We start from the raw sequence: 22393 nt of genomic DNA, 5'->3' as shown, positions 1-22393 counted from the left end.
AATATAAAATAAGAGATTCTATGTTATTTCTATAAGCTAGAGTGAAGGCCGTGGGGGCCTGGTGTTACTACACAGCTAACCAGCTTGGAAATTCCACTGACAGTCCCTAATGTTCAGATAAAGACTCCTGCCCTGCCCAGAGCTATGTACTTTCTCACTCAAGCTATTGTTTCCCACAGATTTTCAAAATTGCCCAGTTTTCTTCTTTACTTGTCGAATTTCTGGCTGAAGGTAAGGATCAGCTCATTTTCTGAGCTCTCCTGGTTCATATCCTACCCCATTTAAAGCATTTATGTGGGAGAATGAGAGTGCCCACCATGACTACCAGCATTAAGGAACCAATACTGTTTCAAAATAACAGGTGTTCCCTCCCAGGCCCAATCTGTGTCTCCTGAGGAAATGCAAGAGGAGCGCTCTGGAAATGGAATTAGATGTGGATTCTTGCTGAGTCTCGGAGGCTTGTGGCATGATAGTCAGCTCTTTTGTGGCATCTTTTGTTAAAGCTCTGGTTCAAAGCAATAATAGGTGCGATCTTGGCTATTTTTAGATTGGAACTATACATAATGGTGTTGGGTTACAAGAAAAATCTTCTACCTGATCTTACTTGTTAAGCCCAATGTAAAGGGTCTGTGACATGCATGAGTTGCATTTTTAAAAACAAAACAAAAACTTAAATACTGGCTTAACCAGTGACTTGTCTATTCAGCACGTAGGCTGAATGTGGCCCACAGGTGGTATTTACATTAAAAAAAAAGTTGCTGACACTTAAAACATTCAAAGATTTCAATAAACATCCAAAACTTCTGGCTTTTCTTGCAAAACCAGAAGCTTTGACAACACTAAAGCCAAAGCTGAATATCAGCCGCCCCTTTTAGGAACTGCTTGAGTGGTCCAATCCATAACCCCCCATTCCCTTGTTTAACATTTTCTGTTCTGACTTGACCCTTGTCCACAACCTCTGCTAGTGTTCCTGACCTGTTGCCAGTAGAGTTTGCCAGTTCTCGAGTAGTAGTAATGTTTGTACAAGGTCCTGGTCATGCATGGAGTCCTTACTTCTGGTTAGCTCTTGCATGAAAAGCAAGGAAATCAATCATTGTAAAGAAATGAATGAAAGCTTGAGGATGACTTAGTAAATGAAAATATTTGCAAAGAAAGGAGAAGAGGACATTTTATAGTAAGCTGCTAATTAAGACTGGCCACCTTCAAGAACATTTTATTTCCAGGTATTTTTATGTTTGAGTTAGTAGCAATCAAAACAAATCAAGTGGCAGGTCCTTCTTGTACGGATAGGATGACTGTGTCCCTGCAGCCTGGACGCTGACTGCTGCGATGAAATTGGATCTCTTGAGCATTTCTTCCAAGGACAGATTTGGGTAGTAAGCCAGGTAGAAGGCCAAAGCTCCTACGAAACTGTCGCCAGCACCCTGCAATTAAAAGTACAGTTGTGGAGATAAGCATGTAGTCATCTTTCCCCCAAACTTTTATTTTTAAAGTATTTAAGTACACGTTTGGTTTAGAATAGATTTAGATTTACAGGAAAGTTACAAGGATATGACAAGAGAATTTCCATATACCCCACACCCAGTTCTGTAAGTACATGACTGTGGTACACGTGTCACACTAATGCGATAGTAGCGACATATTATTAACTGAACTCCATATTTGTTTGGATTTCCCTAGTTTTGCTTAATGTCCTTTTCTGTTCTAAGATCTCATCTAGAATCCCGTGTTACACTTAGTTATCACGTCTCCTTAGATTCCTGTAGGCTGTGACAGTTTCTTAGGCATTCTTCATTTTTTATGACCTTGATCATTTTGAGAACTGGTCAGGTATTTTGTAGAATGTACCTTAACTAGGATTTGTCTGTTGTTGTTTTTTAAAAATATGTTTTTATTGATTACTAGAGAGAGGAAGGGAGAGAGAGAGAAATATCGATGAGAAACATCATCAATTGGCTGCCTCCTGCATGCCTCCCCCACTGGGAATCAAGCCCACAACCTGGGCATGTGCCCTGACCAGGAATCAAACCAGTGACCTCTTGGTTCCTGGGTTGATGCTAAACCACTGAGCCACACCAGGCTAGGGCTAACAAATGCATTTTAGATAAATTAAATGTAATTACACAATTTCACTTTGAAAAATCATTCTGGTATTTAACAGCATTCAGGGCCATTTTCCAGTTTTTTCTAGTTTGCTGGCTTTTTTTTTTTTTTTTTTACCCAAGAGCTTTCATTACAAATCTTGAAGCTATACTTCAGCCTTAATAGAGGCCTTGGCATGCAAGACTTTTTCGGTTGCAGCTGCCGTATTTCATGAGCTGGGTGCAGCGCAGTGATGGGTACTAGAGAAGGAGTATAACCCATTGTGGATTAACTGCTAAATAGTGTGGCCGAGTTTATATTTTAAGAAAGGTTTTGAAGAAGGGCTCTGTGAAGAAGGGAGTCCTTATGGAATGAGACAGATTTATAGAGAGAAGGAAAGCCTGGAAGGAAGAAGACCCAGGAGGAGGAAGGAACAGAGTGAGCTCATGAGACAGTGAATGGCTTTAAGGAAAATGACATTTTCCCTTGTTTACACATAAAGCAAACAATATTAAACTCGCCAAGCAGCAATAGTAATGCAGGTATGAATTCCACACTTTCTTTCCTCCCGTTAATGTTTTCTGAGCGTCTAAGCTGTGTCAGGCACTGCTAGGTGCTTTGCAAGTGTTTGGTCCTTCCTGAAGGAAACAATAGAGAAAGAGACACACATGGTTCCTGCCTTCCCTCAGGTTACAGCACAACAGTGCGACAACAGAAAGGTCTGGAGCCAGAGAAATTATCAGTTTGATGGAGAATGTATTATGAAAATATGGAAAATGCCACAAGATATGAAGAGTCATGGCAAACTCTAAGATTCCAAGTTTTAGTTCTCACATCATATACAAAATTAAATTCCAGATATGAATCTAAGAAATATAACAATAAAACTGCCTCTGCTTGAGGCTACCCAGCAGGAGCTATGGAGAGATCTGCAGATTCCTCTTCTTTGTTTGGGGTTTGGAGGTGCCCAGATGAGGCCCAGCTGTGGACAAATTCAAGCTGCTGTGGGGCCTTGGGCCTTTTGGAAGTTCTGGGTCTCTCTGACCCAGCTGCAGTTTGTTAGGTAATTTTCAGATTGCAAAGGGCCAGGCCTTTCATATGCAAAAGCCTCTGCACACAGCTTGGGTGGGGCGGGGTCTCAGGGGATCAACAGGGCGGAGCAAGCAGCTATGGCTGCTCCTCAGTCCTACTCTAAGAGGCCCCGGGTCTCAGTGTCCTGGTAATCACTGCAAGCACCTCTGAGAGAAAGCCGCCTCGAGTTCCAACCAATGCCAAACAGTCCAGTTTCTCTCCGTATGAGTCTGGGTCCCCAGAGACTCGCCCGGAACTGGAGTTCAGAGCAGTCGGGAGTTTGAGACTCCCTCCCGATTGTAAAAGACAACCGTGTCCTCAGTTGCCAGCCCTTTCCACGTGTGCCTCCGTACCTCTGCACTTTACTTCTGCACCTCCTTTGAGTCTCAGTGTGCTTTTCTCTTTCCTTCTAGTTGTAGAATTTCCACTCAGCCAGCCTTCCTGTGGTTCTGGATGATGTCTGTTTTGTCTTTTAGTTGTATTTTTGAAGTGGTTGTGCGAAGCAGCAATTTCCGGTGTTTCCCTATGCCGCCATCTTGGTTTCTCTCTCTCCCTTTTAATAGCTCATCTTCCTTTGCACTCCTCTTAGGACACTTGGGACATTGTACTATCCTGTGTACAGGCCTGCATACAGTCAGGGACACTTTGAAAACTGAGGGCAGCCACCACATCTCTGTCCCCTCTTTCTCACTGTGTCACTCAGTGCTTTGCGTTGACCTGACCAATTGGTCCTGTTCCATTGTGTTCTCTTCCAAGGTGGCCAGGTGACCCTCTCTGAACTGCAAGTCACTTTCTTTTGTCATGAACATGGAGGTTAGGTTGCCACAGCCAGAGCTACTTGATAGTCCCATTGTATTGAATCTGTTTATACCACAGGGCTTTCAAGTGCCAATAAATTACTCGGCTGTTGATTCACATCTTCAGTATAACTATTTTTAGACATAGGTATAATTTTTTTAATGGAAAGTGCTTTAAAAGTGGAAGCTGTATTGTATCACTATGATTTTCCTGCAAGTAAAGTACTTTCCAATCAATCATTCTTGGAATAATGGCATCGTTCTCATTGATACAACATGATGGTTTTAACCTTTTACTGACAATTATTTTTGTGCCAAAGGGGGTGATGGCATAATTCTTCTTTCTTCAACAGAAATACCCATGTGGCTACTATTCATTGTGTTCTCACAATGACTTCCTCTTAAGGAAGAGCTGCTCTTACAGAATGGATGTGGCATTCTGAAGTTCCTGCTCTCCCCAGGGCCTTCACACTCCTGAGTTCTGGTCTGTGGTACTGGTAGAGGCAGTTCCCTAGGATTCAAGGAGGTTAAATTACTTGCCCAAGGTGAAGATAAAGGTGGTAAGTGGCAGTCAAGAGTGGTACCACGGACATCTGTGGAGATCCAGCAAGAGTAGGTGGAGAAGCTATTTCGGGAGAGAGAGACTGGGCTTTTGACTATTGCTTAAATTTCCCTGTTTCCCCATGGGAAGGGCTTATGTTTTCTGTGGTGATGAAGAATGACAGGGACGAGAGAGTGAAGACCGTGAATCTCTAATGATGTCGCTCTGTATGGGGTCCCATTTTCTGAGAAGAGAGTTGCCCTGGGCAGGGGTGAGGGAAGAACGGGGGGTGCAAAGGAAGCAAAGGTTTTGGGAAAGAATACTTCAGATGAACAGCCAGAGTCTAACCTGGGTAAGGAAGGAAGAGAGGTCATTAGGGGATCAACAGGTCAGAAGAAAATGGAGGAATCTAAGGAAAGTGAGAGCAAGTGTAGGGAAAGAGGTGAGAGAGCTGGCTGTGGTCAGAGTAGGATGTGAAGTTTATTCCCACATAACTGAAGTAGTGCCAGGTATTAACCATTTCCTGGGAGTCACCATCGGAGTGGGAGGCTGGAGTGAAAGTGAAGAGTCACTGTAGGTGAGGGCATCTAGGAACTATGAGACTTGGTGATGGCTCATCCTACATGATGGTAGCATTGGAATGGAGAGAAAAATGGTGATGTAGATGCCAGAGTCTTAGATAAACAGAATTATCAGGAAAGGAGGTCAAGGCTCTATAAATGAAGTGCATGAACCTCAAAGAGGTAGGAGTTCTACAGGATGGTAGAGGAGGGATGGCTGGAAGCTTTGGGATCAGGAGCAAAGCTGTATGGGGAGTTAAGGATATAAAGGAACTTGCTTTTAAGGAATAGGACAGCCAGAGGGCTTAGGTAGAAGGTTTAGGAAGGGGAGAGGCACAAAGCAGTAAGGGATTCTCCTGGGTCCCTGTGTCTCTCACTTCCATTCCATTCCAGAAAGCTCTCTGAATGTTTCTCATCTTCCTTCTTTGTCTCTATCACAGGTCCCTCTTCCTCCTCCTACCCCATTGATACTGGTATTCCCTTGGGTTCTGTCCTGGCCCATTTCCCTTCTCATTCCCCATAATTTCTTGAGTGACTTAAGTACTATGCATTTATAGTTTAAACCAGTGGTTCTCAACCTTCCTAATGCCGTGACCCTTTAATACAGTTCCTCATGTTGTGATGACCCCCAACCATAAAATTATTTTCGTTGCTACTTCATAACTGTAATTTTGCTACTGTTATGAATTGTAAATATCTGATATGCAGGATGTATTTTCATTGTTACAAATTGAACATAATTAAGGCATAGTGATTAATCACAAAAACAATATGTAATTATATATGTGTTTTCCGATGGTCTTAGGCGACCCCTGTGAAAGGGTCGTTTGACCCCCAAAGGGGTCGCGACCCACAGGTTGAGAACCTCTGGTTTAAACTGTTATGCATACTCACCATATACATAGCACAGACCTTTCTCTATCTTCAGATTCATATATCTACCTGTGAGTCTGTTCCACCAGCCTCATGCACTCTAACTCAACATGCCTGATTTGAATCCATAACTACCTGAACACAGACCTCTTCTTACCTTTCAGTTTGTGGCAACTCCACATTGAAAATCTGGGGGTCTTCTGAATATCTCTCTCCCTTATACCTAATTAACCTCTCTTTGCCAAATTTCAATGTATATATTTCTCAAAGCTGTCCTCTCATCTCCATCCCTACTCCCACTGCCCTACTTCCTGGTCACATCACCTCTAGAGGACCACATTAACTTCCTAACCAGTCTCCCTACCTCCAGTCTGGCCCCTTCCAATCCATTTGTGACATATGGCCACCTCACTTCCATTCCATTCCAGAAAGCTCTCTGAATGTTTCTCATCTTTCTTAGGATAAAATTTTAGCTCCTCAGCATGGCACACAAGGCTCCATAGTCCACTTTTCCAGTTTCATCTCTTCTTCCTGTTCATGTATTGACCTTTGGGTCTTCATTCACGGAGATACCTTGGCCTCGAGTCCTCCCTTGACTCAGCTCAGGTATCAGCTAGGTCAACACATATTTGCTGACTGGCACTCTATTGAAAGCACTGTGTTTCCCCTGAACCCAGGAGCCCGGGTTAGGAACCCTCCTAGAGACTCCTGTCCTTGGCCTTTGGTGAGGAGCACATGCTGTCAAGATGCCCTGGAGGAGGGATGACAATGAGACAGACTTCTGAAAGTCTTAGTTTGTCAAACTCCAGATGATAGAAAAATGGATGAGCTGGAAGGCATGATGAGTATTAAGTGTGGTTCGGGGGGAAAAAACCCCGTGTGATGAAATCAGGCGGCTACAACAGATCTCAGACGATCTTGCAAGAATTATGTCATCAGGAGGCTTCATTTGTTAGGAATCTCTACCCACACTGGATGATTCATCACCCAAACTGCTGAGGGACCCTACAGTTAAAGCCCTTGCATTCCTCCTCGATGTCTTAACGCATTCCATCTGACAAGTGGATCCCACTTTCTTTTAAAAACTTCTCCCTACACAAAGCCATCCAAAGCCTACACTGTGGACCTGAATTCCTCAGCCAGGCTTGTGGCTTTGGAGGCCAGGGAAAAGGCAGATGGGATGAAACATGACTGAATCTCAAGCTAATTTCTTCTTAAAAAAAGAATATTGCAAGGGCCTCAGGAAAGGCAGAGGGAACAACATAAACCCACCAGGGTCCCTGCTGCTGTCCACCCCATGCAGGCAGGGCCACACCAGCTGCTGAGGTGGCTTACCCTGAGGCCAGCTTGGTGGCAAGCCCTGCTTTGCTCTTGCTTCCATGTTCTAAGAATGGGGCTTCTGCCTTGTTCCCATTTGCAGGAGGTTGAGGCATGAATGTGTGGTTGGGCCTGGGAAAGTAAAAGTAATTCTTTGTCCAGGGAGGGCTAGTCATGGACTGGCAGGAGACATGGTGTCATGACCCCTGGGGAAGCAGCACAGAGGGAAAACAAACAAACCTGACTTAAAATCCTGCCTTCTCCCTTCTTCCTCAGCTGTGTCATCTTCTAAGAATGATAAATTCATTATCTTTACACCTACAGTGAAGCCCCTCTCTACATAGCAGGGAACATGTTTTCTCAACGGGGACAATGCAGTAAATGGTTTGGAATGAGACAGACCTGAGTTGGAGCCCTGATTTCGCCATTCTGGCAAGTTATTCAACCTCTCTGTGACCTATGAGGTAGGGCGATTGTAAATACTGAATTAGATAATGTATGTAAAAAGGCCTAGCCCAGTGCCTGGAGCAGAACTGTGTTTAACAAAGGTGAGCTAGACTAGATGGTGTCATCTGGAGGCCCTTTAATAATAATAGTGGGCAAGTATTTTAGCTTTAATGAGCTAATAATGTTTTTGAAAACGAAAGCCCATGACCAGGGTCAGAAGGGGCCAGACAAGGGTTCTAAGGAACAAAGAGGGTCAAGATTCTAGGAGATGATCCCATGGGTCCTAGGGCGAGGGGTTTGTTTATGCTGTGCCTGCCTTGTGCTCCCAGCACAGAGTAGAAGGTTGAGGGCATCCAGAAACGCGCTCGCAGCCAGGAAGAGGCAGGAAGAGGCAGAAGCCAGGCTCCTGTAGCTTTTGATTACAAGGGAGGCTGCAGAGTTCTAGCAATGGCCATCTGTACGTGCCAGGGTCTCTGACCCATTCCTCTGAGGGGGTAGGGGAGGTACTTTATGAGGTTATCAGGAGGACATTAGAGAAATGTAAGTGAAGAGTATAAAGGTTCGGAGCCTGGTAAACCTTATGCTCTCATGGTGGGAGGGGTGTGGAGGGGGCAGAGGAGAAGGAACAGAGGGAGAACAATGAGCGAGGCTTCTGGGAGGGGCTGGAGGACGGCATGGGAAGAGGGTGACCTGTGCGCTGCCCAGGGAGAGGAGGTGGTGGCGGAGTCTGGAGGGTGGCAGGCAGACTGAACGGATGGTGTGGGGACAGTGTGATCTTGGAGAACATTTCTCTAGTCGTGTTGGAGCCTGAAGTTGGCGCTTATCCTAGTTAGTGATGGACATCGAGTCACCTGATTTACCTTCTCCGTGTGACTGACTTCACCACTCACTCAAGTATGAATAGAAAGAGAAAGACCCTGCTTAGACCCTTCGTTCTATCCAGTGTATGCATTCTCAATTGGGGCATATCTCCCCACGGGGGTGAAAATTCATTCTTGCAGGAGGTAGAGGGTAGTGGTGAAAAAAATCTTTGATACAATGATTTGTAGCTTTCCAAAGGGCCACGGTACGTAAACAGATATAGATAGATGGAGAAATAGATAGAACATTAAAGTTTCATGGGAGAAGAGGACAATTAGGGAAAAAAAATCCTAAAATGCTCCTTGGGTTGAGTGGTGACTATGAAATAAAGGTTGAGGAACAGAGAAGTAGAGCCTCTTGTCCCAAAGAACTGCCAGTATCCGGGGCTTCTGGTGAGTTACAAAGCCCTAACCAGCAACCTCTCAATTGCAAAGCACACTGGGCAGGGGTTGGTAGCTCCCCGCTTTGTTTCCACTGAGCCAGAAATTCCTACATCTCCCACCCTGTTCCTCTCTTGTTTACCTCCCTCTAAGGCAGCGGTTCTCAACCTATGGGTCGCGACCATCGGAAAACACATATAGCATATCAGATATTTACATTATGATTCATAACAGTAGCAAAATTACAGTTATGAAGTAGCAACGAAAATAATTTTATGGTTGGGGGTCACCACAACATGAGGAACTGTATTAAGGGGTCGCGGCATTAGGAAGGTTGAGAACCACTGCTCTAAGGTCTCCATGGCCACCAGTAAGCCATGGGCAAACCCACACCCTGGAATGAGGGCTTTTACAAGGAGATTAGAACTATGTGGCCTAGCCTGACTTCTTCCCAAGGCAGGAAAGTGCAAAGGTTCTCTCCTAGGCAGACAAGACTGAGTGGTCTGTCCGATACACGTACATGAGCTACGTGCTGCTCACACAAGACGAAAGCTCTGTTTCACAGCTCGGATCTGAACATTTCTGTTTCCTCTTATCAGCACATACTTGCATCATAAGGATGAGATCACATCCTTCCCAACCTCAACCTTCCCTAAACAGATCCTTTTAGGAACATCACGATGGACATGAGAACCTCGTTTTCTTATCATTATTGTGTAAGTGCTGCTGATTTTTATTCTAAATAAATCTGTAGGGAACATGACAAATCACTATGTCATAAATGTCAATGACTTTGGCTTTTACCACTAGCCACTTTAATTTATTACATTTAAATTTCAATTATTAGGCTGAGATTGTCTCTTTTAAAGTACTCTTGTGATTAAAAGAAAGAGCAAATATTTTTCTGCCTTATATTTCATATTAATTGAGTATGAAACCACATGCAGGGAAGTTTTGATGTGCTTTTTATTTCTGTCTTTTAAGTAGGCACAATATTTTCCTTGGCTCTACAATTTATTAGCTATTTGATTAAAAAACAGCTTTAATGAAATATAACTCACATATTGTATAATGTGCCTATTTAAAGTATAAAATTCAGTGTTCTTGACTGCATTCACAGGGTTGAACAACCATCACACAGTCTAATTTTAGAAAATTTTGTCCCCCACCAAAAGATACCTTGTACCTGTTAACAGTCACTCCTCATTCATATTCTACCCCCATGTCTAGGAACCACTAATCTGCTTTCTGTCGATATAGATTTGTTAAATAGGCACACATTTTTTGAGCAAAATAATTTTATAGTCTAATTCCATAATTAACCAATAATTGAATCATAATTAACTAATTAGATTCATAGCTATTGCTTGATTTTAGCTGGCACTTTTTGTGAAAAGTGAAATTCATGTTGGCCTGGTGGGAACTGTTTCATTACTAAAACTGCATTCCCGATAATCACTGAGGCAACAGATTTAGCTTCCTTCCTGCCCAGATATGTTCACTGAGTACTCTTTGAAGTTTTTAAGTTAAATGATAAATGCACCAGAGGCTTGCTGTTTAAGAATTCCTTTGGTTAAGTTGTTAGTAAAGGCTAAAGGTATAACCCACCCACATTCTTCTCAAGCACAGACACATGAACTGTTCTGGCTCGTAAATCATGGTTTCTATAGATTTGGTTTGCTTGAGGGATTTTCTTTTTGAAAAATATTTTTATAGGTTTCAAGTATAACAATTCTATAATACACTATCTGTATATTGCATCCTGTGTTTACCACCCAAAGCCAAATCCTTCCATAGCTATGTATAGGGTTTCTCCCCAGAATGTATACACACACTTTGAATAATTATAAATGCAGTATTTATTAAAACACATTTCATTTTCAAAATTGGGCTATCAGCTGTTAAAGTGTGTATACTTTTTTGGGGACACCTTGTATGTATTTTCTTTTAGGTTCTCTTTGCAATGATTAATATGTGGCAGTGGACACTTAGCTTCCTTCTCGAAGGCCATGACTCCCTCGCACAGGGCTGAGAGGGGGCGTTCAGTACAGACTCACTGCTGGTGTGTGGCAAGTTCTGGGCACCAGAGCTTCAGTCCCCACATACATATGTGCCCTCAACGATCATTAGAGATTTCCGTAGAAAACAGTATGTCTGAAAATGGACGTATTTTTCTAGCCTCTTGTAGCCACTGACCAGGCAATGGTTTTCCTATCTTTTTTTTTTAAAAAATATATATTTTATTGATTTTTTACAGAGAGGAAGGGAGAGAGATAGAGAGTTAGAAACATCGGTGAGAGAGAAACATCGATCAGCTGCCTCCTGCACATCTCCCACTGGGGATGTGCCCGCAACCCAGGTACATGCCCTTGACCGGAATCGAACCTGGGACCTTTCAGTCCGCAGGCCGATGCTCTATCCACTGAGCCAAACCGGTTTCGGCGGCTTTCCTATCTTAACACCAGATAAATCGGTGGGCTTAAATGGCAGAATCTGAGGCACATCCACCAAGGTGGAGAATCAGACATTATATAGTAAAAAAATGGATCTGGCTAGGCCTTCCCCCAACTCTGCCCTGACACAGTGCTCGGACTGCCAGAATCCTATCGGCAGAATGACGTAACTGTCGCTTTTCCACAGTACTTGCTGGTTTACAGAGCATGTCTGTAGATGTGTTTCATTTTGAATCTCATTATAATCCTGAGGGGTAGATAGGGCGGGCCTTTCATTTTCCAGATGAGAAACCAAGTGTGAGAAGAACTTGCTCAAGTTCATGGGTAGATGGCAGGAGTGACACCCCCTCCGTTGAAGGCCAGTCTCCACTAAAGCAGCCCCCTGGAGAGGCCATACATGTACTTCAACTTTGCTCACGAAGGTTTTGAAACTTCTGTTTTGGTATACCTTTAATATCTGTAGCACACCTCTGATATCCTCAATGAAGGCACTATTTCATCTTCTAAGTTAGTGGTTCTCCAACTAGAGTGTTTCAGAATTGCCTGGAGGGCAGATTGCTGGGCTCCACCCCCAAAGTTTCTGATCCTTAAACTTGGGGTAGGGCCCAGGACTTGTTTCTAATGAGTTCCCAGGGGATGCTGATGTTGCTGGTCTGGGGCTCACTTTGAGAATCACAATGCTTAGGAATTTATTTCTGGAAAGAGTGAATCTGTTAAAACTGAGTTTAGTGATTAAGGTGTGGATCAAGCTAGGGAATTCCGTGATTGGCAAAAATAGTGGGCAAGGATAACGCACACCAGCTCTAAAGGGCATTCAAATACGACCTCCCACTCACCTGAAGGTTCTGAACAATGGCAGTTGGATTGGACTGAATGTGAAGCTTCCCACCGTAACTCTTTTAAAGGGGAGAATTCTCATGAGTGTTTAGCACACGTGTGAGATGTTCATTATCAACCTTTTACTTTCCAGCTTTAGAAAAAGAAAAGAAGCCACGGGGGTGACACCCACATTAGAGAGAATCAGTTATGAAGGAAGAATTAATAGCTATTTAGCAGCTGAGCTAGTGAGACTGGTATGGCAGGGGTCCTTTCTGTGCTGAAAACATGATGGGTGGGGAAGATAAAGGGAAAATTTTGACTCTTCCTACTGACTATTCTGCTGAGATTAGAATGGAGAAGGTGAAAAGATCTGATTTTGGATGCCAAAGATAAACATGCAACATTTTATGGGGAAAAAAGTTCCAGCAAAAAAGAAAAATGAACTACATTAGGTACTTAAGCTGGGAGTCAATCCTTCCTGTCACAGCAGGGAAAAAAGAGGCGGAGGACTGCCTAAATATTGGTTCTAATTTTATTTCCAAATCTACATTACATTAAACTCTCCTTGTACTCCTCTTTAATTTACAGCAACTGCTGACACAAATTGGTGTGCCTTCTCTTCTTTGACATCAGTATTTCTCTTGAATTATGCATTTTCATCTGGAACGAGGTTTGTGGGGCTAAAACCTTCTTTCATTTAGATGGATGAAAACAGAGAGGGTTCAATGGGGGGTCGAGAACAAAATCAATGCGGGGGAGGGGGATGCATATGTTCAGGGCAGCATTTCACTGCCCAAAAAGAGTGTAAGTGGTATTAAAAAATGACACTATATTGATTAAAATTCAACTACAAGAGAATAAGAAAAACTCTACTAAACTTCATCCCAGAACTGCCAGATTCTCCATTTATTGGTGCCCAGAAGTATTTAGTAATCATTTGTAAGAGTACAGATGAACATAATAAGTGTATCACTTCAATTTGATTTAAAATTGAGTCAAAGACAAAAAAAAAAAAAAAACCCCACCAGCTTGCTACCGCATGTTTCGCCCATCCCAACCCACATGAATGTAGATGGTTGTGGTGTTCTGCCTCCGAGGTCAGCACCACGGACTGATGGGGCTCCATTATTGGTAACAAATGGCTCCTGGTTCAAGTCAGCAATGTTCCCTATTGACAGAGGTCATTTGTTGGATCCATCTGGGGCCTGACTTTGTGTCTCAGTGTCTCAGGGTCCACTCTCAGCTTCTGGGTTTGGATGGGTTCTGGGCTGGCCAGTCACACCAGTATGGAAATGGGGCATTTTGATGAAGCTGTTTTGGGCTAGCACTTGCATAAACATGGCCATGTAAAAAAAATGTAGACATATTTTCTCAATATACTAAATAACATACAGAACAGATATCTCTTAACCCACCCCATTTCTGCACCTCATGTCACCCTCAGTTCGAGCCTGGGCTTCACCCTGTGGTGATCCTCAGCCATCTCTGAAAACTCTCCATTTTAAATGTTTACCCATCTCCCACTCCACCCCCGGAGTGGGAACCGATGATAAGGTAAAGCTGTTCGCTTTGTATGCTTGATTAGAAAAGAGAAGTTTATGTTTCAGTTATAATAACTTAGTGTAAAAAATGTTCCCGAATCAGTATGGCCACATGAAAGCAGCTCTGGCATAAGGTGCTTCGGCTGAAACTGGCTGTGTGCCCACAGCATGTCATGACATCACTTTGCCTCCAGTGTCGCTCCAGTGTGACCAGTGGTTGGCTAGTCTGAAGAGCACGTGAGGGTCTACTGTCAACCTGGGATTTGGCCCTGCTCTGGCAACCTGCAAGTGGGGGGACCCTGGGGCCCAGAGCCCAGTGGGCAGCCCTTGCCCCTCTGCAGGTTCAGGGTCAGGGCTAACGTGCTCAGCAGGCGCCACTGCCAGTCACAACCCTCACAGCTCTTCTGTCGGGCTGGCCACAGAGAACGGCCTGCGGAGACTTAAAACTGGTTACAAACCCCATTCTGGCCAAAATGTCTGTGGTGGGCTAATTTATTCTATAATTTAAAGAATTCCATTATTAATGAAAGAGAAGGAGAATCCTGAGTATGAGCTAACACTGGAATAAAAAAGGCCCATTCTTCAGGCAATATTAATGGGAGCTTTGTATATAAATAACTTCATATATTGGTGAATAAATGGCACTTATAACTAAAATGTCTGTTAGTGAGTCACTGGGTTCTAAAGACTGGCCTTGTCTTCTGTGGTCAGCGATCTTTCTTCTTCGTGACTCCACTATTCTAGACAGAAAACAGTTAATCCAGTATGATTTAGTATCTCACAAATGATTCCGCTGAAATATTTTCTGCCAAATGTTCATCTTCTAACAGCTGCTTTTTTTTATTTCAGTGAGAGGCACTTGAAATAAAATCATTGTTCTCTGTGAAAATTGCATGCTAAATAACCCAGAGCCACCAGATTATTACACGGCAAAGGCATTTGATAATATTAGCACCAACCGCAGGTTCCACTTCTGCTGATGCACAAAATTTTGAGTAATTAGTCATTGCACAATATTATACTTATATCCTTTTTGCTTGAGCTGTTAGGCCACAAAATCAGCAGGCAGTTGCTGTTATAAAAGGCTCCTCTGGGTTATTTATAATGTGCTGCTTCCTTACAGTTGCTGCTTTACTCTTGGGTCTTGGGCCAGGTCTACACAGTAAAAATGAAGGAAGGAACTGAGTGATTGTTCTGTGACTCTTGCTGCTGAAAGCTGGTGTGGATGATTCACACGAACTGTGTGTGCCTTGGCTGGAATACCTGGTATTCCTGTCTACACAACTCAAATTCATCCCAAACTGGCTCATTTGTCACTTCATCGGGGGAGAGCCTGTAGTTACGTGAAGTTACTTCTATTGGGAGTAAGCTAGTGTCTGCGCACAGGTGGTAGGGCGAGATACCAGAACTCGCATCACGTTACAAGAGTTTCCTTCAAATATTATTGACTTTAAGTGCAGGATAAATTTCTGCTCCAAATGCTTCTCTGTTGCATGGATCAGTGATTCCCCAAAGAGTCAGCCAGGACACCCAATGGTGTGCATTGGGCATTATTTCATTTCATTTCATTTTATTTTTGTAAATTACTTCCTGTGCCATCTGCAGAATCCCTGATGATATGAGCTGTTTCTAATGGGAGTAGGTCTTAACTCTTAGGTGAGTTGGGGCTCAAAAAAAAAAAATGCTGAGATCCACTGAGACTGGTAGAATGATCTATTTGTTTTGACCATGAAATAAACATCTTACGCCCCCAACGCCCACCTTTTAAAAAATGAAATGAACTACCATTGTGTCCTCTGAATTCTTAAGAGTTCTTCAACCCACTTCTCAACATCCCGTTACCACCTCTCTAGTCCAGGCCATAATCTCTCACCAGATCAGTGCAACAGTCTATGGACACTTCTTCCTGCCTCCCGTATTATAATCTCCAGAAGGTCTAACATATACCTAGTAGGGATTTCAGAAGAGGATGGAGAAAACAGGGGGGAGTTAAATAATAATTTGGTTAAGGTTTCTCAAAATTGATGAGAAACACAAATACTGAGATTCAGGAAGAACAAAGTCATGAGCAGTATAAATAAGAATAAATTCAGATCTGGACTCACTATAGTAAACCTGCAGAATGGCAAAGACCAAGAGAAATTCTTACAAAATAATACTACTCTTCTGTTCAAGTGTCCTACAAGCTAGGTTCTGATATAGGCTGAATCTTCATAGCACTAAACTCCTTAAGCAAAAAGGTCATTTTGTGTTTGTAATGTTTTACTTATGAAAAACTACCTGAAGCAAAAATAGCAAAAAGTTAAGAATTAACAAAGCTGGGTGGTGGATCCATGGGTGTGCATGATATTATTCTTCATACTTTTCAGTATAATCAAAACATTTCATAATTTAAAAAGAAGGAAGGAAGGAAGGCAATCCAATTGGCCTTGGGACTACTGAGGGAAGTCGTAAATGTTAAATCTTTGATGCAGTCTGTTCACTTACAAAGTAATCTACGCAGTTAGATCTCATGTGCTAAAACTAAAATTAAAGCGAGGACTAAGTAGGGAAAAACATTATCCTAACTGGGAACAGAACAGTTATGGGGAAGTCATCTAGCAAACGTAACCATGCTTTTCCTTTTCCCAATTTTGGTTTATTTTATTTTATTTTATTACTAGAGGCATTGAAAGGAAATTAATTAGAAGGTGGCCGGCAGGGTGGGACTGGGCCAGACAGGTCGGACACGCCCTGGTGCCAATCTCCCGCAGTCCCTGGTCCCTCCCCGGCCGGCTGCCTCACCTGGGGTGGTGCTGTGGCTTGAAGGGCGTCTGCGGAGTGAGGGAGGTTCCTCCGGCAGGTGGGGTCCCTTGGCCTGGAGTGCGAGAGGGCACTCTGAAAAGTTGCTGTCGCTTGGCAGCTCCTGTGTTGAGCATCTGCCCCCTGGTGGTCAGTGTGCATCATAGCTACTAGTCGGGCGGTCGAATGGTTGGATGGTCACTTAGGCTTTTATATATGTAGATTATTTTTTCCCCACCCCAAGGCAGGATACCTTGTCACACCACCCATTGAAACAAAACAACACAACATGCTGCCGCCTCACCCAAAAGTAGTGTTTTCACTTTGCCCTTTCTTGACGGCTCAGTGGGTCATTAGCAAAAGCCCAATGAGTGCTTTTAAAAGGGGTCAATTTTAGTTTATTTTAACCAAAGAAGGAAAAGGATATAAAACTTTCAGGTTTTAGAGAATCTTTTAGGGGAGATGTAATTCACCTAACCCCTGGCCCCTCTCTCCCCCAATCACACAGCTTTTTCAGGAGTTGTTCTATAGTACAGGGCACTCCTCTAGTTTTTAAAGGAATGGGAGGAGGAAAAGTGAGAGTGAGTAGTCGCCTCTTTAAACTGTCCCACTATAGCACATTCTACTCACACACACATGCACACGTAAACACATGGCATTCATGCCACTAACAGTTTAGTCACACGGAGCATGTCAACACGGATAACACACCACTAACTTACAGCACATACTTTCACACAGAGGGCAGACAGATGCTCACCAAGCTATGAACGACACCCGTTTTACTCGTTTCCTGTCCACCTCTATCACCAATGGGCATTGAGGATAGTGGGCACGGCTCCTGATCACTAGGCTCTACGGTTTGGCTCCAGATGGTTTTCTCACATCCTCGTAATTTCAGGTCTACCCAGGAGATATCGCCACGCAATGGGAACCACATAGAAGACCTACAGTAGAGTCCCGGCAGCTCTGCTCCCCAGAGTGTGACTGGAGCGGCCAGGAGCAGGCCAGAAGCGGCCACGGCTCCTGCCGGGGTATCACACTAATAGGAGAGATGGAAGGCTAGGCAGAGTGGGGCTTAGGGGCAGGAGCTGAGAGGAAAAGAAGTCTTAGTCGTAGATGGGTGAAAAGCTGCCACAACCCCTACCACCCCTTCTTACTGGGAGAGGGACTGTTTCCTGTCTCCTTAATTAGGTGCTATCTAGGCCCACGGAACACCACATCGAGATTTAGATTTTGCTGTCTTGACTCTGCTATGGTTCAGAGTTGTTGTTTCTCTGCATCCTACCTCCACCCCTCTTCTCTTCTTTTAGTCCCTGGCCATACTTGAGTTCCGAGGCAGGGCAGGGATCCCAGGTGTCCTCGGGCGTCCCTAAAATGTACTGCCCTGGACACGGGTTGATGCATGTCCGGTTCTGGCTGAGGGACGGTACTTTAGGAAAATGGAAAAAACAGCTTCGTGTTTGGCCCTGTTTCAGTTCCTCAAAGTGAGGATGACATTTCTGGTAAGCAGTGACAATTAGATTTTTAGAGCCTGGGTTATCAACTGCTCCCATGCAGGATTAAGGAAGATAATGTAAAATATTTAATTCTGCCTGATTAGCTAGTAAATGAGGTGATGTGCTGAGGTGGAAGTAATGCAATAGAGCTAATCTGCCCCCAACCCCCCGGGGCATGACAGGTGCCCTGCGCCTTGTCCATCAGTCTCTCTAGCAATTACCTTGTCCTCTGTCCTTTCTTTATAGCCAGAGAACATTTTGTCGTCTTCATCTTTTCTGGCAGTAGGGTCAGCAGAGTTTGCAGATGTCTCATCCATTTATTGACATCATTCCTAAGGTTAAGAGGGCTATTTCGGAGCCTCATTGGGGTTTACTTTATTTTATGATGCCAACTTCAGAGATGTCATTTTCCCTCTGTAACTTATTATTATTATTATTTTTGGCCTTGTCTTTCTATGACTGCAGGCAAAATAATCTGATAGGTTTTTGAAACGGGAAAGTGGGTAATTATTTTGTTTTCAAATAATTAAAAGAGAGCATTTTTCCCTGAGCTTTATTCTTTCCCTTGGCTTATGCAATGTAGAATTTCAGGAATATGAGGAGTCCTGTGGGTCCTCCAGTCCCTGGAGAACATGGGCTCACAGTGAGTTTGAGGAACTCACACACACACACACACACACACACACACACACACACACACTAGTTAACTTTCTCAGAGGGAACTAGAACGCTGTCGTTTTTTCAGGAGGGCCTGTTACTATATGCCCAGCATTGTATTAATCATTGGGTTGCCCCCAGAGAACTTTGAGTTAGACCCTGGGGATGGCTAGGAGTTTGCAAGACAGGGAAGAGGACTGTTTTCCCCCCCCTCAAACTACAGAGATAGTTTGGGGACGCGAAGAAAAGAGGAATTACCTTCCCCTCAGCCTCTCTAGTTAGCATGTCAGGCCCCTAGTTAAAGAAGTTTAATGAAAAGATGATTTGGCTGTAGTCTCTAAGGGTGGTGCACCTCTCCTCTAGGTTTGGTCATTCAGTGACAAGAATGAATGAGCATCATCTTTGCCAGACCCTGTGATATCTGGGCCGGCACGATCCTGCCACACTGCTATCCACACAGTTCAGCTCCTTGCCCTATATAGGAAGATGCGGGAGTTCGATGGGAGTGGGACCTGGGTTTCCCTCCAGTGAGGTACAGTGAGGAAAGTCATATCCACTCTACGCAATGGTGAGTGATGCAAGCCCCTGGTACATGCTGCCTGGTACTCCCAAGTGATCCAGGGAAAGTGAGCAGTCAGACACATAGGGACCTACTAATGAGAAATAACACGTACCGAGTGCTTATGTGGGCCAACCACTGTTTTTAGGGCTATGCATGGGTTATTGCACTTAAGTGAGGCTGCACTGTATTGCACAAAGCAAGCAATGCCTTTGCCAGATCTGGCAGCTTCTGAAGATCGAGATAAATGAAGCAATTATAAAAGCTTCTATCATGACAAGTGACAAGGCAAGTCAGTGCAGGAAGCCCAAATACCAGGAGAGATTGAAGGCCAGGCAGATTGCCACCAAATCAAGAGGCAGAGTGGTGCGTTGGAGGGTATAGGGGTGTTAAAGTGGGGTATACAGACAGACAGACAGACAGATCTAAAATCAATTCCTGGCTTTGCCTACTTTCCAGCTGTATGACTCTGGGCAGGTTATTTACCTTTGGGGGTACTGTTTCCTCCTCTCTTAAATGGGCACGGACCCCATCTTGCTGGGTTGTTATGAACATGTGAGATAATGCATAGCGTCCAGCCTAGTGCCGGGGACAGAATAGTGCCTGCTTTTCATTATTAGCCAGAGGGTCCTCATTTCCAAGAGTCTGTCAGAACCAGGACTTTTAGAGGTCAAAGATGCTCAGAGATCACCCATTCTAGACACATCACGTCTGGGCGCACAGCCTGAGCCCCAAGCATACCGAGCTTGCCCACAACAGCCTGCTAGTTACGGCTAAGTCAGGGTGAGAACTCAGGCCGTCACCTGCCCTTGCCCACTGGGACCGATGATTTCAGTTAAACCATACGCAAAACTCTCAGAACATTTCACCAAAAGGTGGTTTAGGCTGACCCTGTTAGTTCACGTCAGATCATTTCCTCCTGCCGAACAGCTGATGTTTCAGTATTCACTTTAGGTCACTTCGGAAACACATTTATTTGTTTTCTTGTGTATGTTAGTCTGATTGAGCCACCATAACAAAATACCACAGACTGGGTGGCTTAGACAACAGAAGTGTATTTCTCACAGATCTGGAGGCTACAAGTCCAAGATCAAGGTGCTGGCAAAGCAGGCTTCATTCTGAGGCCCCTTCTTCAGGCCCCAGGTGGATTAACAGGAACCTATCGGTGACAGCAGCTCAGATGGCTGCAGGCCAGACCTCAGGATGAAGGGAATACAAGGAGAAGTGACCCTGGAAAGCACTGGGTAACCCATCAGCCCCAGCAGTCACCACCCTCATGAGTGCTTCCATGCAAACGTAACAGAAACTGTTTCCACTTCCTACTGGCGCAATCTCCACTTTAGAGCTGAATCTCAAGCCCTCTGTGGTCCCTTGGGGGGCGTCTCTGCAGCTAGTGCCTCACCAGCAACTGTGAATACTACAGGACTCAAATATAATAGAAAGAAAGGGAAATAAAGATTAAGTAAGAGAATCCCCTATACCAGTGGTCGGCAAACTGCGGCTCACGAGCCACATGCGGCTCTTTGGCCCCTTGAGTGTGGCCACGAAGTTTCAATCACACTGTATGTGCACGCCCGCACGTGGTATTTTGTGGAAGAGCCACACTCAAGGGGCCGCAGTTTGCCGACCACTGCCCTATACCCCTGGTTTTTGATTACTCTCAGCTTACTTATATACTGTAAATTATGATGATTTATTACAAAGTGAGTGATTCGTGAGAAGGCAGATTTAGCCTGTGGGCGAAATTCTTAAAATCAGAGTGTCTCTGTATATTCTAGGACAGTGATGGCGAACCTATGACACATGTGTCAGAGGTGACATGCGAACTCATTTTTTTGGTTGATTTTTCTTTGTTAAATGGCATTTAAATATATAAAATAAATATCAAAAATATAAGTCTTTGTTTTACTATGGTTGCAAATATCAAAAAATTTCTATATGTGACACAGCACCAGAGTTAAGTTAGGGTTTTTCAAAATGCTGACACGCTGAGCTCAAAAGGTTCGCCATCACTGTTCTAGGACATAACCATTTACATGTAGAAAAGCAATCCTATGTAATAAAGGCTAATATGCAAATTGACTGAACGGCAGAATGGCCAGTCGCTATGACACTCACTGACCATCAGGGGGCAGACGCTCAAAGCAGGTGGTCAGTGTGCTCCCATAGGGGGAGCGCCGCTCAGCCAGAAGCTGGACTCACGGCTGGCGAATGCAGTGGCGGTGACGGGAGCCTTTCCCGCCTCCACTGAAGTCGGACATATCCCCGAGGGCTCCTGGACTGCGAGAAGGCACAGGCTGGGCTGAGGGCTCCACCCTCCCCCCGCCCCCAGTGCACAAATTTTGTGCACCGGGCCTCTAGTTTATATATAAGGAATATTACAGAACCCTATAGGCCAAGGATAATTAATGTTACAGTATATTATATCACACTAGCACAATGATCTTAAAATATTACCATGCTTAAATGTGTGTAGCTCTGACTATGAAGTGATTATTCTGTGCAACCGTGAACACAAGATGTCAAAGCTCCCACCCTTCAGGTTGGAAGGACTGGAGTGACATGACTGCCATGTCATTTTGAGGCTGAGATTCAGACAACATAGAGATGGGAAGAGACACATCTGTCATGTCTTCCAAACTGAGCTGAGGACATCTGCAGCTACTGCCACCATCTCACTCTAGTACACGGGAAACATAAAAATAGAAGTGATGCATCCAACTATTAACACCGAGGCACACTGAGTACAGCAAGCAGTCCGCAGAAGCACCGACGGAGAATGGGAAATGGCTCCTGGGACAGGCCGTCCATCTCAAGTGGACAGGGTGCCAACCAGATGTTCCCACCGTCCATCCCATCCTGGTGGACTTATTTATTTAATGTTTTCCAGCTTTGCTGAGGTATGATTGGCAAATAAAAATTGTCTGGCCGGCATGGCTCAGTGGCTGAGTGTCTACCCATGAACCAGGAGGTTGCTGGTTAGATTCCTGGTCAGGGCACATGCCTGGGTTGTGGTCTCAACCCCAGTAGGGGGCGTGCAGGCAGTGGATCAATGATTCTCTCTCATCATTGATGTTTCTCTCTCTCTTTCCCTCTCCCTTTATCTCTGAAATCAATAAAAAATATTTTTAAAAAATTGTATCTATTTAGGCTGC

At 44.2% G+C, this 22393-nt stretch overlaps 1 protein-coding gene across 1 annotated transcript in view; it reads right to left on the bottom strand.

Moving 5' to 3' along the window:
* Positions 1-1196: 1196 nt before the first annotated feature.
* The window catches only part of RBKS (ribokinase), a 73917-nt gene continuing 52720 nt past the window's right edge, over positions 1197-22393 (bottom strand). Inside the window, exons 8-9 of the mRNA XM_014546610.1 lie at positions 16527-16593; positions 1197-1424 (exon numbers count right to left, since the gene is read on the bottom strand). Coding sequence (XP_014402096.1) covers positions 1251-1424; positions 16527-16593 — 241 coding nt within the window. The 3' untranslated portion in view covers positions 1197-1250. The remainder of the gene's footprint in view (positions 1425-16526; positions 16594-22393) is intronic.

This window comes from Myotis brandtii, unplaced genomic scaffold, assembly GCF_000412655.1.
Source record: "Myotis brandtii unplaced genomic scaffold, ASM41265v1 scaffold454, whole genome shotgun sequence".
NCBI lineage: Eukaryota > Metazoa > Chordata > Mammalia > Chiroptera > Vespertilionidae > Myotis > Myotis brandtii.
This window is presented reverse-complemented; position numbering and strand designations above follow the sequence as displayed.